The sequence below is a fragment of the Meriones unguiculatus genome, chromosome 10 (assembly GCF_030254825.1).
Source record: "Meriones unguiculatus strain TT.TT164.6M chromosome 10, Bangor_MerUng_6.1, whole genome shotgun sequence".
Lineage (NCBI taxonomy): Eukaryota > Metazoa > Chordata > Mammalia > Rodentia > Muridae > Meriones > Meriones unguiculatus.
The window spans coordinates 101,354,962-101,367,107 of NC_083358.1; the positions used below are offsets into that span (position 1 = coordinate 101,354,962).

Consider the following 12,146-nt stretch of genomic DNA (forward strand, 5'->3'; position numbering starts at 1 on the left):
TTTACTCTGCTTGTTACCATAACTGAATACCTGAGGCTGAGAAATATATATGAGAAGGAATTTAATGTTTACACCTCCAGAGCTCACACAGCCTAGCTGGTGGGGTCTCTGGTCCTGGGATAGTAAGCAGTGCCATGTGGCCGAAGCTCAGAGCATGCCTAGGAGACAGGAGTTCACTTTTTTTTTTTTACTTATCAGTATACAGCGTGCTGCCTGACTGCCAGGAAAGGGCAACAGATCTAGAGATGGTTGTGAGCCACCATGTGGTTGCTGGGAATGGAACTCGGGACCTCTGGAAGAGCAGCCAGTGCTCTTAACCTCTGAGCCATCTCTCTAGCCCTCAGAGTTCACTTTTAAAACAAAACCAACTCCCCTTTGATAATCTAATTGCCTCCCAAGTTCTCACTCCTCAGAACCCCAACAAATAACTTAAAAGAGTGTTTCCCCCACATGAATTTTGGGCAATGTTTAATGTCAGTTAAATGCAACAGCCAGTCATTTCTAATATCCTTTCACACCTCTACCTGTTCGAAAATAAAACATGTCTTTCTTCTTTCTTCATAAATATGCAACAGAACACTTATTTCTAGTTCATAGTTTTATTTTTTGCATTGTGTAGAATGGGGTGTGATCTACAATCAACTCTTTACACCAATGCCTTCTACACTAACTTGAAAACTAGCACTTACTTGTGATTCTTCTACAACCCTAGGAGGTAGGACTGGGGTTTTCATTTAGCAGGTGAAGAAAATGAGACCACTGATCTAGAAAAATGTAAAGCCATGATAGGAACCACATACCTGTACCCCAAAGTCCAGCTTCCTGTCAGGTCAGGCTTTATCAATAGATGAGTATGTTGCTCACGTGTATGTATGTGTTTGCCTGGCCCACTAAGGCCACAAAGGGGCCTGATGCCCTGGAGCTGGCATTAAGGAGGTTGTGCATTACCGTGTGGGTGCTGGAAATTGAACCCTCGGCCTCTGGAAGAGCAGGCAGCAAGTGCTCAAAATACTGAGCCATCTTCCCAGCCCCTAAAATACTTATTGTGACGTTACTTACAGATTGTCTGAGTGTACAAATATTTGGGTTTTTGATTTTCAGCAATATCTCATTGTTTGAAGTCAGTGAACTGATACAGATCTTAAAATCACATTGATACCTTTATTCATGTTTCCTAATGTTAAATTCCACCATATTTCTCATTTTCTTTTAAAATAGACACTTCTGGTAAATGACACCAGCATTCTGGTATCTTATTCTGAGTCCCAGTTTTCTGTTTGTTTCCCAAGAAAATTTTATATTTAAGTCACTATATGCAGTCCAGTAACTGGTTTAAATAAATGTTCATGTTAATGTATTCTCAAAGCTTAATTTCTTTAAATTGTAATCTCTCAGGCCTCACACATGTAAAGGATATGCTCACAGTACAAAGAATGGCCAGTCTCTCAGGAAAGCTTCTGCGATGAACAGCATCTGCCCCAGCTTTAGAAAACCAACATTAGCTCATGTTTGAAAGCACCCTTTACAGACTGTCACTTAGGTGCCATTCTATGGTGTTATTTAGGTTAATATAGAAATGTCACCTTTTTTAGTGTTTAACTTTGGGTAGAAAACTATATTTTTATTTTTATTGTTATTATTTGCTTATTTTGCAAAACTAGAGAGCAGTCTCGAGGCCTTACACATGTGGGGAAATCAGAATTTAATTCTTGATTTCAGATGTTCAGATACTGACTTGTAGCTACATGAAACTTTCCTGTGCAGAATTTTTATCAAGTAAATAAAATCTTGCACTGTGTCCCCATCAGCTGTCACCAAGATAGCACACTATCTAGGTTCAAGATTTCACAAGTAAGTATGACTTAGCAGAGTTGAAGGGCTCTGTTGACAATGTGGATATGAAGAACAGTGCCATTTCATACAGTTGTGAATGTTCCTTGTCCAGGTTGGTGACCAGATCGTGGAAATCAATGGAGAACCTACACAAGGCATCACACATACACGAGCAATTGAGCTCATTCAAGCTGGTGGAAATAAAGTCCTACTCCTTTTGAGGCCAGGAACTGGCTTGATACCTGACCATGGTAAGCAAAACAGCTAAATAAACACGAGGGGGCGGTAGAAGGAAAGAGAGTACCCCTTTGGAAGGAATGGACATTTCATTGGGTAATTTATACATGGACACCAGAACCACCAAAGAAAGTTACTAGGATGCAAATGATGTTTCCAAACAGTATATTTATTGGAATGCAATATATTTTACATTTATTGCATCTAAAAGCACATAGTGCTGTTTGTAGAAAAACAAATAAGAACTGAGAACATTAGAGGCAAAGAACTCAAATGTCTTCAGAGTTATCCCAGCTTTATCCCCTCCTTGGCTAATTACACGTTACCAATAAATGTTCTTTTCTTAAGATAAGTTTCTCTCTCTTAACAAGTAAATGCCAGAAGAATTTGAGGATTTTCTAGTCACTCATCAAAATAAGTTGCTACAGCCCCACCAGCTGGGGACAGGGAGGGAAACTTCAGCTCATGTCTGTACTCCTGCACTGATTGCAAATGCCCTTGGCTTCATTATGTATTTTTGAGCTGTCACGGTGTTTTAAAAAATCTTTTTGAGTGCATGATCCTAGAAATAAAGGCAGCACCATGCCTGTGTAGTATGTGTCTCCCCTGCCCAACTCCCCGTCAGAGCTTCTGTAGGGTAACCTCCTACAGTCCCTTCCAGCGGTGACTCTCTGGCTGTGTTATCTTCAACCATCTGCTCATACAGCACGTGTTCCCAGTGACATCTATGCTAACTGTACTCGTTTGTTTTCACATAGTCCGAGGCTTTTTCTCTTCCTTCTTCAGGTTTGGCTCCTTCCGGTCTGTGCTCCTACGTGAAACCTGAGCAACATTAAGGCTTTCAGGGCTTTTCTTGGTCTTTCCTTAAAAAGACTTGGTAAATTTGCATGTCTTTTAAATCACTTCTTTCATTTTCTTTTTAATTAAAATGATGCTATTAAATACATCTGTTTCTGTCTTCTGCACTTTTTCAGTCTTCTTTTGACATTAAAATTTGACAGCTTAACAAGAAAATTACTTACAGTGTCCATAAACCTCATTTGGGTTACCACAGTCTGGTCTTTTTCACTAGTGATTTTGGCATATCCTTAAGTTAAACAGTAATAACAGCTTAATTAGTAAGTTTATTGGACCAGGCACTTTAGTCCAGTTTTATTATTTGTATCTTATTTGGGTTTATGAATCAAGAGTGTACAGATCATACATTACCTCTTATGGTACCTAAGTGAAAATTTATTATAACACGAATCTACCCTTCATACATGAGCAGATAACTGTAAGCATCTGCCTTCACAGAGAGCAATATAAACGTGTATAAGCTATGTGACATATTCCTCCTCGGGCTGTGCAACAGTAACATATTCAAATGGCTGTCAGTTCAAAACTCACTTTATAATTCTCTTTATAATTCTCGAGTGTAACCGTGTTCTGCTCAATCACTTTTTAGGTGGTTGGGATATCAATAGTCCTTCATCTTCCAATGTCATTTATGATGAGCAGCCACCGCCTCTCCCATCTTCACATTCTGCTTCCACATTTGAAGAGTGTCATGTGCCAGTAACTGAAGGCTCTCTGATTAGAGTGCAGCTATGTGAGAAGGCAGAAGAACTGAAGGACACTGGACAAGAAAAGAAAAGCACTTTAACTGGAAGCCAGCCTGAGGTGAAGTATCAGTCTGTTCTCCAGAAAAATGTGAGCAAGAAGGGTCCACCCAGCAGCTATGGGCGTGGGGAGAAGAATCTCCTAAAAGGAGAAAACGGTGTTGCACGAAGAGGTAGGTCTGCCAGTCCCAAAGAGTCAGCCAGTCGGCATTCGGAGGAACATGTGGAAAAGATTTCCAGGCCCCTAAAAAGTGACCCCAAAGGAAAATCTAGAGAGCGGTCACTCAGCCCTAAGAAAGGAGGGAATAGAGGTCAGCTTGCCATTGAGGCGGGCTCTGGACAAGATCCCTGCAGAAAAGGCAGAGGACGCTCTTCCAGCCCCAGGAAGCAGCAGAAGATGGCAGGCAACAGCCTGTCAAACACTGAAAGCAAATTATCAGAGGTTGGGAGCCGAAGAGCTGTCGGCCATTGTAATGACAGCACTGAGCAGCTGCCAGATGGGAAAGAAAAGTCAGGGGTCATCAGAAAAAATCTGAAGCAGAGTCAGCTGGGAAAAAACAGAACAAGGTCTCCAGAGAAAAAGGGCAATAAAACTGATGAAATGTCTCTTGCATCCAAAAAGACCAGCAACACTGCTAGTACGGTAGTGTCTGAAAAGGAAAAAGGAAAGATGGCAACCACAGGAGAAACAAGTAGAGACAAGACAGGAGAAAACGTCCAGATCTCAGCAAAGACACTCAAGCAGGAGCCTGAAGAGAAGGTAGCGTTGAGTAAAGCAGAAGATCACAAAGGGAAAGAACCTGAGGCCGCTGACAGAGTCAAGGAGCGCGCAGGGACCACACCCGAAAGTACCTCTCCAGTCAAGAAAGCACCCATCACTCCAGGACCCTGGAGGGTGCCACGTGCAAATAAAGTCGCAGGCACTACTGGCACGGCTGACAAACAGCTGTGACCTTTCGTTTAAAACAAAGAAAAATTAAGTTGTAATCTTTTTCTAAAACACAGCATTCTTTTAAAGGGGAGGGGTATGTTTTTCCCCCAGAAATTCTTCAATACCTAATTGGAGCATCAGGGTAGCCAGGCTGCATGAAGGGTTTCTGGGATTGCTAAGACCCACCTGGCCCTGGCCTGCTGCCCTTCCTTATGCTCAGGCCACTCACTCAGCAATGACATGATCCTAGCAGTGTGGTCATTCAAGTTATCCACTGCATCAGGTCTGTTTTATCTTCCCATTTTGATAGCTCCAGTCACAAAACAGTTTGGTTTGGCTTGAAAATGTTCTCAATAGCATGCTGCATGTGTCCAGAGAGAAATATTTGAGTCCTTGCAGAGGAAGAAATCGTTAGCTCATCATTAAAGTTGGCACTTGCCTCTTCTCACACAGCCTTCTGTCCGTCCTAGTTCACAAAAATATTACAGGAAAGGTCAAATACTATGGATGCTTTTTCATGGCTAAGTAAGGTGTTTCAAGTGACTGTTAAAGGTATTCCTTACAACTGAATGCTCAAAATGGGAAAGTCCTCTAAGCAGCAGAATTAACAACCTCCTGCCCTGTTAGCCAGCTCTCACATAGTGACAGCGTCTCCGATCACCTCTGGTTGTGAGGGGAGTACAGGAGCATGTAGAAGCACTGCTTGTTTCTCTTTAAAGAAAAACTACTCCATCTGGATATTTTAGTTATTAATCATTAGTCTTTAAAGAGCCAGAGTCCTGTATAGGTTTTTGTGAGGGACTTAATCATGAACAGTTCCACAGCACTGCCAGAGAAAGCACCAGCTCCTGCAGGTAAAGGACACATCCAGGAGCAGATGCATGAGTGCTGGGATTTAGAAGCAGAGCCTGCCTTGGGCTTCCCCAGCAAGTCAGGACTAATGTGGTATAGACTGTGTGTTGGAACTTAATTTTTCAGTTTTTAAAGTCTAATAAAAATGTTTGCTGAAAGTGGGAGACAATTTTTAAACTCATACAATAGAGCAGGACATTAGTTAGTTCCCTGAAACAGCATTCAGAAACATCTATAAATACAGACATTTCTCAGACCAAAACTATCTACTTATAAAGTATTTGAACACATTCTGTTACCCTGTGAGTCTGACAAATTCCACTGTGACAACTGTACCAGCCCCTGTATATAACACATGCTTCCATCCAGAACTCTATTTAACCCATCTCTTATAATTACTTGAATAGAGCAAATTAGGAAACTTGATAAATGCTAAGTATTTAGTACCACAGAAATGATTTATTTTCCCTATAGTCCACAATTAGTGACACAAATCCTATTTTTCCTGTTAACTGTGACATGACTTTGATGCCCTGTGTTGTCAATATGATGTTGCTCTCCCTGAGTGCCCTGTCACTGTACTGACAGCAGTGTGGCCTTGGGGTGCGGAACAGCTGCGGATGTGCGGGATGCGAGTGTTTATATATGTACAGCACCTTTATATAGACACCTGAGGTTCTGATTAGAGAGATCTGTAAATCGCTCGTTATTTTTTATATAGATATTAAAAAAGAAAGAAAAGTTTATGTCCCGCTGCTTTTTTTTTTTCTGTCAGCATCATTTAACATTGCTGTTTGTGGAGTCTAGTCACCATCATGATCTGAGTCATCAAGGACAGAAAGACATTTAATGTGGCTTTGCCAGCACTTCATCTCATATATGGAAAAAAAGTTGAATACCATTGTAGCTATTTTCATATTTCATTGCTATTAATGCTATTTTTGATGTCCCTTTTCTCCACCACCAGGGAAGAGAGAATACTGTATCTCACTGAAATTCAGTTACTACACATTTATAATGGACTAATGGTATAGACCACTTAACACAAGATCACAAAATTCCATGGCAATTCACATTATTTAAAACCATTTTTATTTTACTTTCAGAATTACACGTATGAACTTGATATCATTTTACTTGGTATATAAACTTAAATCCTACTTCAAAACTCTGGTTAAGTATATTCTTCAGGAGAAATATTCCTGTAATTGCATGAACTCACACTACAAAGTCCAGTTCCAGGCCCAAAATGAAATGTATCAAACCAAAGGCTACTGAAAGTGGGAGCCGTGTGGTTTCTGTGGACTCGCTTCCTGGTCACCAGGCACACTGCTGAGAGCCCGCAGCACTGCCCTCTGACGGTCAGAGCACCCTTCCGGCTGAGCAGCTTTGAGCAGGGGCAACACCCACATCAAGAGTCTTGGCCCCAGAAAGCATTTTGCTTCGTATTTTCACATGTGAATACCTTCATTTAATGAAAGAAACTGGGGCAGCAAGATGCTCCTCAGGTAACAGCACTTGCCACCAACCCTTCCATCCTCAGCACTCACATGGTAGGAAAGAACTGAGTCCATCAAGATGGCCTTCACACATTTTGTGTGTGCTCACACACAAATTTAAAATAACAAAATAGTCAAGATACTATTCTTATGCAGAAATAGCCAAATGCTTTGTAAACATCTGGACAAATGAAGCTCCATGTTTTATTATGTCAAATCCCAGCAACCACATGGTGGCTCACAACCATCGATAATGAGATCTGGTGCCCTCTTCTGGCGTGCAGTGTACAGAACATTGTACGTGTAATAAATAAGTGGCAAACCAACCAAACAAAAAACACTGATTAGACTATGGGAAAAGGAAGCCATATGTAAAAATGGAAGCATACATTCAGAAACACATACCAATGAAATGTGTGTGTAAGTATAGCTCCCTCACAGCACTTGGGATAGGTAAGTATTGTTGACCCACTACCTATATTTGTGTCTTCACAGCTATGAATCTATCAGATTTTAAAAGGATAAAGATAATGACAATATTTACAGTAGAATTAACTGATCAGGACCTTATTCCGTCTCATTAAACCATAAACGCCATTAGGTAGTTGTTATCTCTACTTAACAGGTGAGGAAATTGAGACACTTCGTAGCAGGGGCAAGGATTCAAACTGAGAAAGATCTGTACACTCCAGGCACTTGGGGAGCTCACCTTTAAGTTCATCAGTTTTCCTGCACATTGAATGTGTACCCAGAGCTGGAGGGATGGCTCAGAGGTTAAGAGTACATGCAGAAGCCCTGAGTTTGATTCCCAGCACCGACATGGCAGCTCACAACCGTCTATAACTCCAGTCCCAGGGAATGTGATGCCCTCTTCTGGCCTCTGGCACCAGACATACACATGGTGCACACACATACACACAGGCTAACATCCATACACATAAAATAAATATAAAAATAACAATGTGTAACCAATCCCATGATACAGTACACAAGATGACCAAGTTCTGCAAAATCTTACCATTAAGGTGCTCGTGTCTCCTGTCTCCCTCAAATTCTTCAAAGCAGGGAACTTCGTGAGCAGGAATGCAGGCGTTTCCATTAACAGACCATGCATGATGGGGTGCTCACAGGTAAACCTCCATGGAAGGCAGTGTGGCCAATCATTAGACACTGAGGGTCTGAAACTGCACTAATGGCTGGACACATGTCCTCACATAGCAGGCGGACCATCAGAGAAACTGCCATCTGATGGGCATGGCTGAATCACTCAAGTATGCATGACTCACCAGCAACTATAGTTACAGGCTTAACTCAAAATTAAAATTTTCCACACAAATGAGTAGAACTTTGTTTCAGGTTATTGTATTCCTCCACCCTCCCTGAAAAAAGCCTAGAAACTGAAATTTTCCAGTAAAGTTCTTTTATTTGGATTCAACCTAAAATAGTTTCTCTCTGATAGAGAAATCCCCAATTCATAGACTATATAGAAAAGTACTGAATTTGCATATTTCCAATAAAAGATAGTTGCTTCATGCTTTGGGCATCTACCACAGTTACCCAAAAGACTATTTCCAGTAAATAGAACTAGCACAGCACTGGAGGCTCCAGGATAAATCTCCTGACTCAGAAAACGGTCCCGCGTCTGTCAGGCAGCTTTAGTTTGCTGACTATTCACATTGCTTGAGAACCGTGCAAGTGCAGGTTTAGCACGCATGCCCAGGGAAAGGATGTGCCCCTCTAGAAACGTCAGTTGTTAGACTGGGCTGAATAGAGGCTTATGCATGTGAGTCTGCAGGTTTCTGTGTCCATCTTTGTCCTCAGCGGGTGAAGAGTGACACCAGCCAGAAGAGTCCAGGCACACGTCTCAGCTTAGGACTTAATTTTCCACAGCTAAGAAAAAATAAATATAAAGAGTTAGTTGTAAGACAAGAAGGATTTAGATGTGTATTTACATGACTATAAACTGAGAACTGTTTATTAACATTTTATTGAGAACTTGCAAATAAAAAACATCGCACAGCGAACTTAGTAGATGCAAAGTCTACATCCTGAGCTGTGGCGTGTCATTCTGGACTGTACACTTTCATTATCAATTATGGTTTTGAACTTTTCACTTTCACTATCATTTATATTTTAAAGATTTATTCTTATTTTATATAAGGGCTTTTCCTGCATGTATGTATATGTTCCACATGCATGCCTGACCAGAGTCAGAAGAGTGTGTTGGATACCTTGGAACTGGAGTTATAGACAGTTGTGAACCATCATGTGGGTACCAAGAACTGAACCCAGATCTTCTGTAAAAGCAACAAGCGTTCTCAACTGCTGAGCCATCTCTCCAGCTCCCTCAATTGTTCTTTTATGCACTTACCCACACACAGAGAGACCCATTACAGAATTAACACTAGATATGACTTTCCATGTCCTTTTCCCCATCCCCTAACACTGACCTCCTGTCTTCCTTTCCATGTTATACTGATCCACATGTCCACGCATATATTTTGGGCCAGAATCCACATGAGGGAACACATGCAGGGTTCTTTCTTTATGAAACTGTGTAATTACACTTAAGATTACACATTCTATGTCCATTCATTTTCCTCCAGATTTTGTGATTTCATTTTTCTAGAGCTGAATAGTATTTCATTTTATATGTGTACCAGATTTTCATCATCCATTTATCTGGATGGACAACAAGGTTGAGTCCACTCTTTGATACAGTGACTATAGCAGCAATAAACATGAGGTATAAGTATCTCTGTGGTAGTGATGGAGTTCTGGAAATGTGCCCAGGAGTGAAACAGCTGGGTCATGTCGTAGTTCTGTTTTTAATTTTTTGAGAAAGTTCCAAACTGATTTCCAAAAGAACCCTTTATATAAGAAGGAATAAGTAACAATTCTGACAATGGAATAAGAAAAATATAAGTATTTCCACATCAAAAGTGGCACTCTAGCCAGGTGGCAGTGCACGCCTGTAATCCCAGCACTCAGGAAGCAGAGGCAGGCGGATCTCTGTGAGTTCGAGGCCAGCCTGGTCTACAAAGTGAGTTCCAGGACAGCCAAGGCTACACAGAGAAACCCTGTCTCAAAAACAAACAAACAAACAAACACACACAATTTTTTAAAAAGAGTGACACACTACTGTTAACGTTTTGCAGGTTTCGGTCATTCCTCTGTGTTTCCCTGGGTCACAGTAACATGCTCACCCAGACCATGCTACTAACATAAAATTCAAAATTGGATTATCAGTCTGGCCAAAAGTTGAATGTTTTACTTTTGTAAAATGAGAAAAGCTAAGCTGAGAAGCCTGCCATGTCAAATATCCCCCATCACTGTCAGCCCCATGGACACTCCCAGTGCTTTACAGACCAAAGGCTACACACAGCACAGTCATTACACTTACTCTTATGTTGAAACCTAGAAGATCGCTTATGACTCCAGAGACAGCAGAGAGGATGACCACTCTTGTGATGTTGTAGATTAACGGGTTCATGGTCAGTCCATAGAGTCTAAATGGTGTGTCCAGCTCCTACAGGGATGAGAGAATTGAGATGAAACATGGCTTCCCAAAGGTCAACATTACTCCATGCTTGTTTTAAGTCTTGGGTGAGGATGCTGCTTATGGCTCTTCCTTAACATCCCAGAGCTACTTTCAAAGAAACCTGTTAGGGTTTAACCAACCTCTCCATGGCCTACCCTTGTGAAAGAGGAAGGGGGCAATAAGTCATTAGTACTTGTTTTTTTAAAAGTGCCTTTAACCCCAGCTTTGAGAGTCAAGACATGCAGATCCATGTAGAGTTCAAAGCTACGCTGGCCTACACAGTCAATATCAGGTCAACCAGGGATGTGTATTTATACCATCTCAAAACGAAACAAAACATGAATGACCTGAGTACCATCAGAACCGAGGTCATGAGACTGAAAGTTCTTTCCCATTAGCCTAAAACCATCATGCCAGCATTCTGAACCTATACTGCCTAGCACTGGTCAGAGTTGTTTCTAAGTAGTAAAACATGGATTTAATGACATAATTCAAAACAAGCTTAATTTACTTCATCTTTCTTACACAAAAACACTGAGCAGCCAGCAGGCAGAGCCTGGGCCCTGTACCCAGAGACAGGTAGGCCTTTTGGCTTGGTAGGTGAATGTCCAGCAGAAAGACCTGATAGCCAGAGTTCAACAATAAGAGAGCTGAAGGTCTTGGGCTCAGTAACAAAGGTGGCCTTTGGAAGGCTTCCAGAGCCTCAGGAAACTCCAGACTAGGCAAGCACAATGACTGTGAGACAAGCAGCTGCTTCTCCAGCCCAGCAGCACCAATGATATTAGTGCCTCTGCGAACAGGGCCGAGGACACAGTGACAGGAACCAGTCTTGTGGCAGGGGAGAGTAAGGCTTGCGTATCTGTATCTCCAGCAGCCTCTTCATACTGGGATGCCTGGGGATGACAGGAATGACAGAAAGCTTGGCCACACTGACAGCCCTTCAGCAGGCCTAAGCACTCACACTCAGACAAAACCCTGTCCATGGGCCAATAGAAGTCTGCTTTCCCATGGTCAAACTGTACCCCTGAGGGATACCAAGAATAAGCCAGAGATCTCCCAGCCTTGTCCAGAAGAAACAAGTTCTCTTTCTGATCAGATGGACCACATGGTAATGGAAGCCACAATCCCTTGCCTTGCTTCTGGAGGCTTCGGACAGCTCTGGGCTGGGCCAGGCATAACTTTACCGACCCTTTGTCTCTAGAAGCTGGCGAAGTCACACCGCGTGAGACACCGCTCACCTTTAGCAATTTGGTGGACAGCTTCAGTACATTGTTCACTAGAGTGAGCTGCTCTTTCTTATTCGGCTTTTTTTCCATCTTAAGATATAAATTAATCTAGAAGAAACGAAAGAGGAGTAAGGGAAATTTTACAGAAAATACACACTGCATAACACCTGGCAAATTGTGAGGGTCATGTTCTCGAGTAAAGTCTGTTTTGTATCTGTAGTGTCGCAGCTATGGGGCCATGTCCTCTTCATCCTTTGCTTCTTTGGTAAAGAAAAGCTACTTAGAGAAAATTTTTAAAATCACTGACGAAACAATTTAAGTATCAAAATAATGAAAAATACTAATTGTAACAAAATCAGCAAATTCCGTGTACTCAAACACTATGCCTTCCTCTTCTCACTATCCCTCAGGTAATCTAGTATCTTC

The 12,146-nt window shown here is 41.7% G+C and overlaps 2 protein-coding genes across 8 annotated transcripts in view; one reads left to right on the top strand and one right to left on the bottom strand.

Moving 5' to 3' along the window:
- Positions 1-6,200, top strand: part of Magi3 (membrane associated guanylate kinase, WW and PDZ domain containing 3) — a 200,777-nt gene extending 194,577 nt beyond the window's left edge. The window contains exons 20-22 of one of the 2 annotated variants that reach the window (XM_060392945.1): positions 1,946-2,084; positions 2,857-2,947; positions 3,518-3,653. In XM_060392945.1, the coding sequence (XP_060248928.1) occupies positions 1,946-2,084; positions 2,857-2,906 (189 nt within the window). In that variant the 3' untranslated portion in view covers positions 2,907-2,947; positions 3,518-3,653. Of the gene's footprint in view, positions 1-1,945; positions 2,085-2,856; positions 2,948-3,517 lie in introns of both variants that reach the window. The other variant, XM_060392944.1, reaches the window with a different exon arrangement.
- A 2,156-nt stretch (positions 6,201-8,356) lies between these two features.
- Positions 8,357-12,146, bottom strand: part of Phtf1 (putative homeodomain transcription factor 1) — a 40,345-nt gene continuing 36,555 nt past the window's right edge. For all 6 annotated transcript variants that reach the window (XM_060392949.1, XM_021634221.2, XM_021634220.2 and 3 more), the window contains 3 exons: positions 11,733-11,828; positions 10,357-10,482; positions 8,357-8,843 (listed from right to left, as the gene is read on the bottom strand). In XM_060392949.1, the coding sequence (XP_060248932.1) occupies positions 8,823-8,843; positions 10,357-10,482; positions 11,733-11,828 (243 nt within the window). In that variant the 3' untranslated portion in view covers positions 8,357-8,822. The remainder of the gene's footprint in view (positions 8,844-10,356; positions 10,483-11,732; positions 11,829-12,146) is intronic.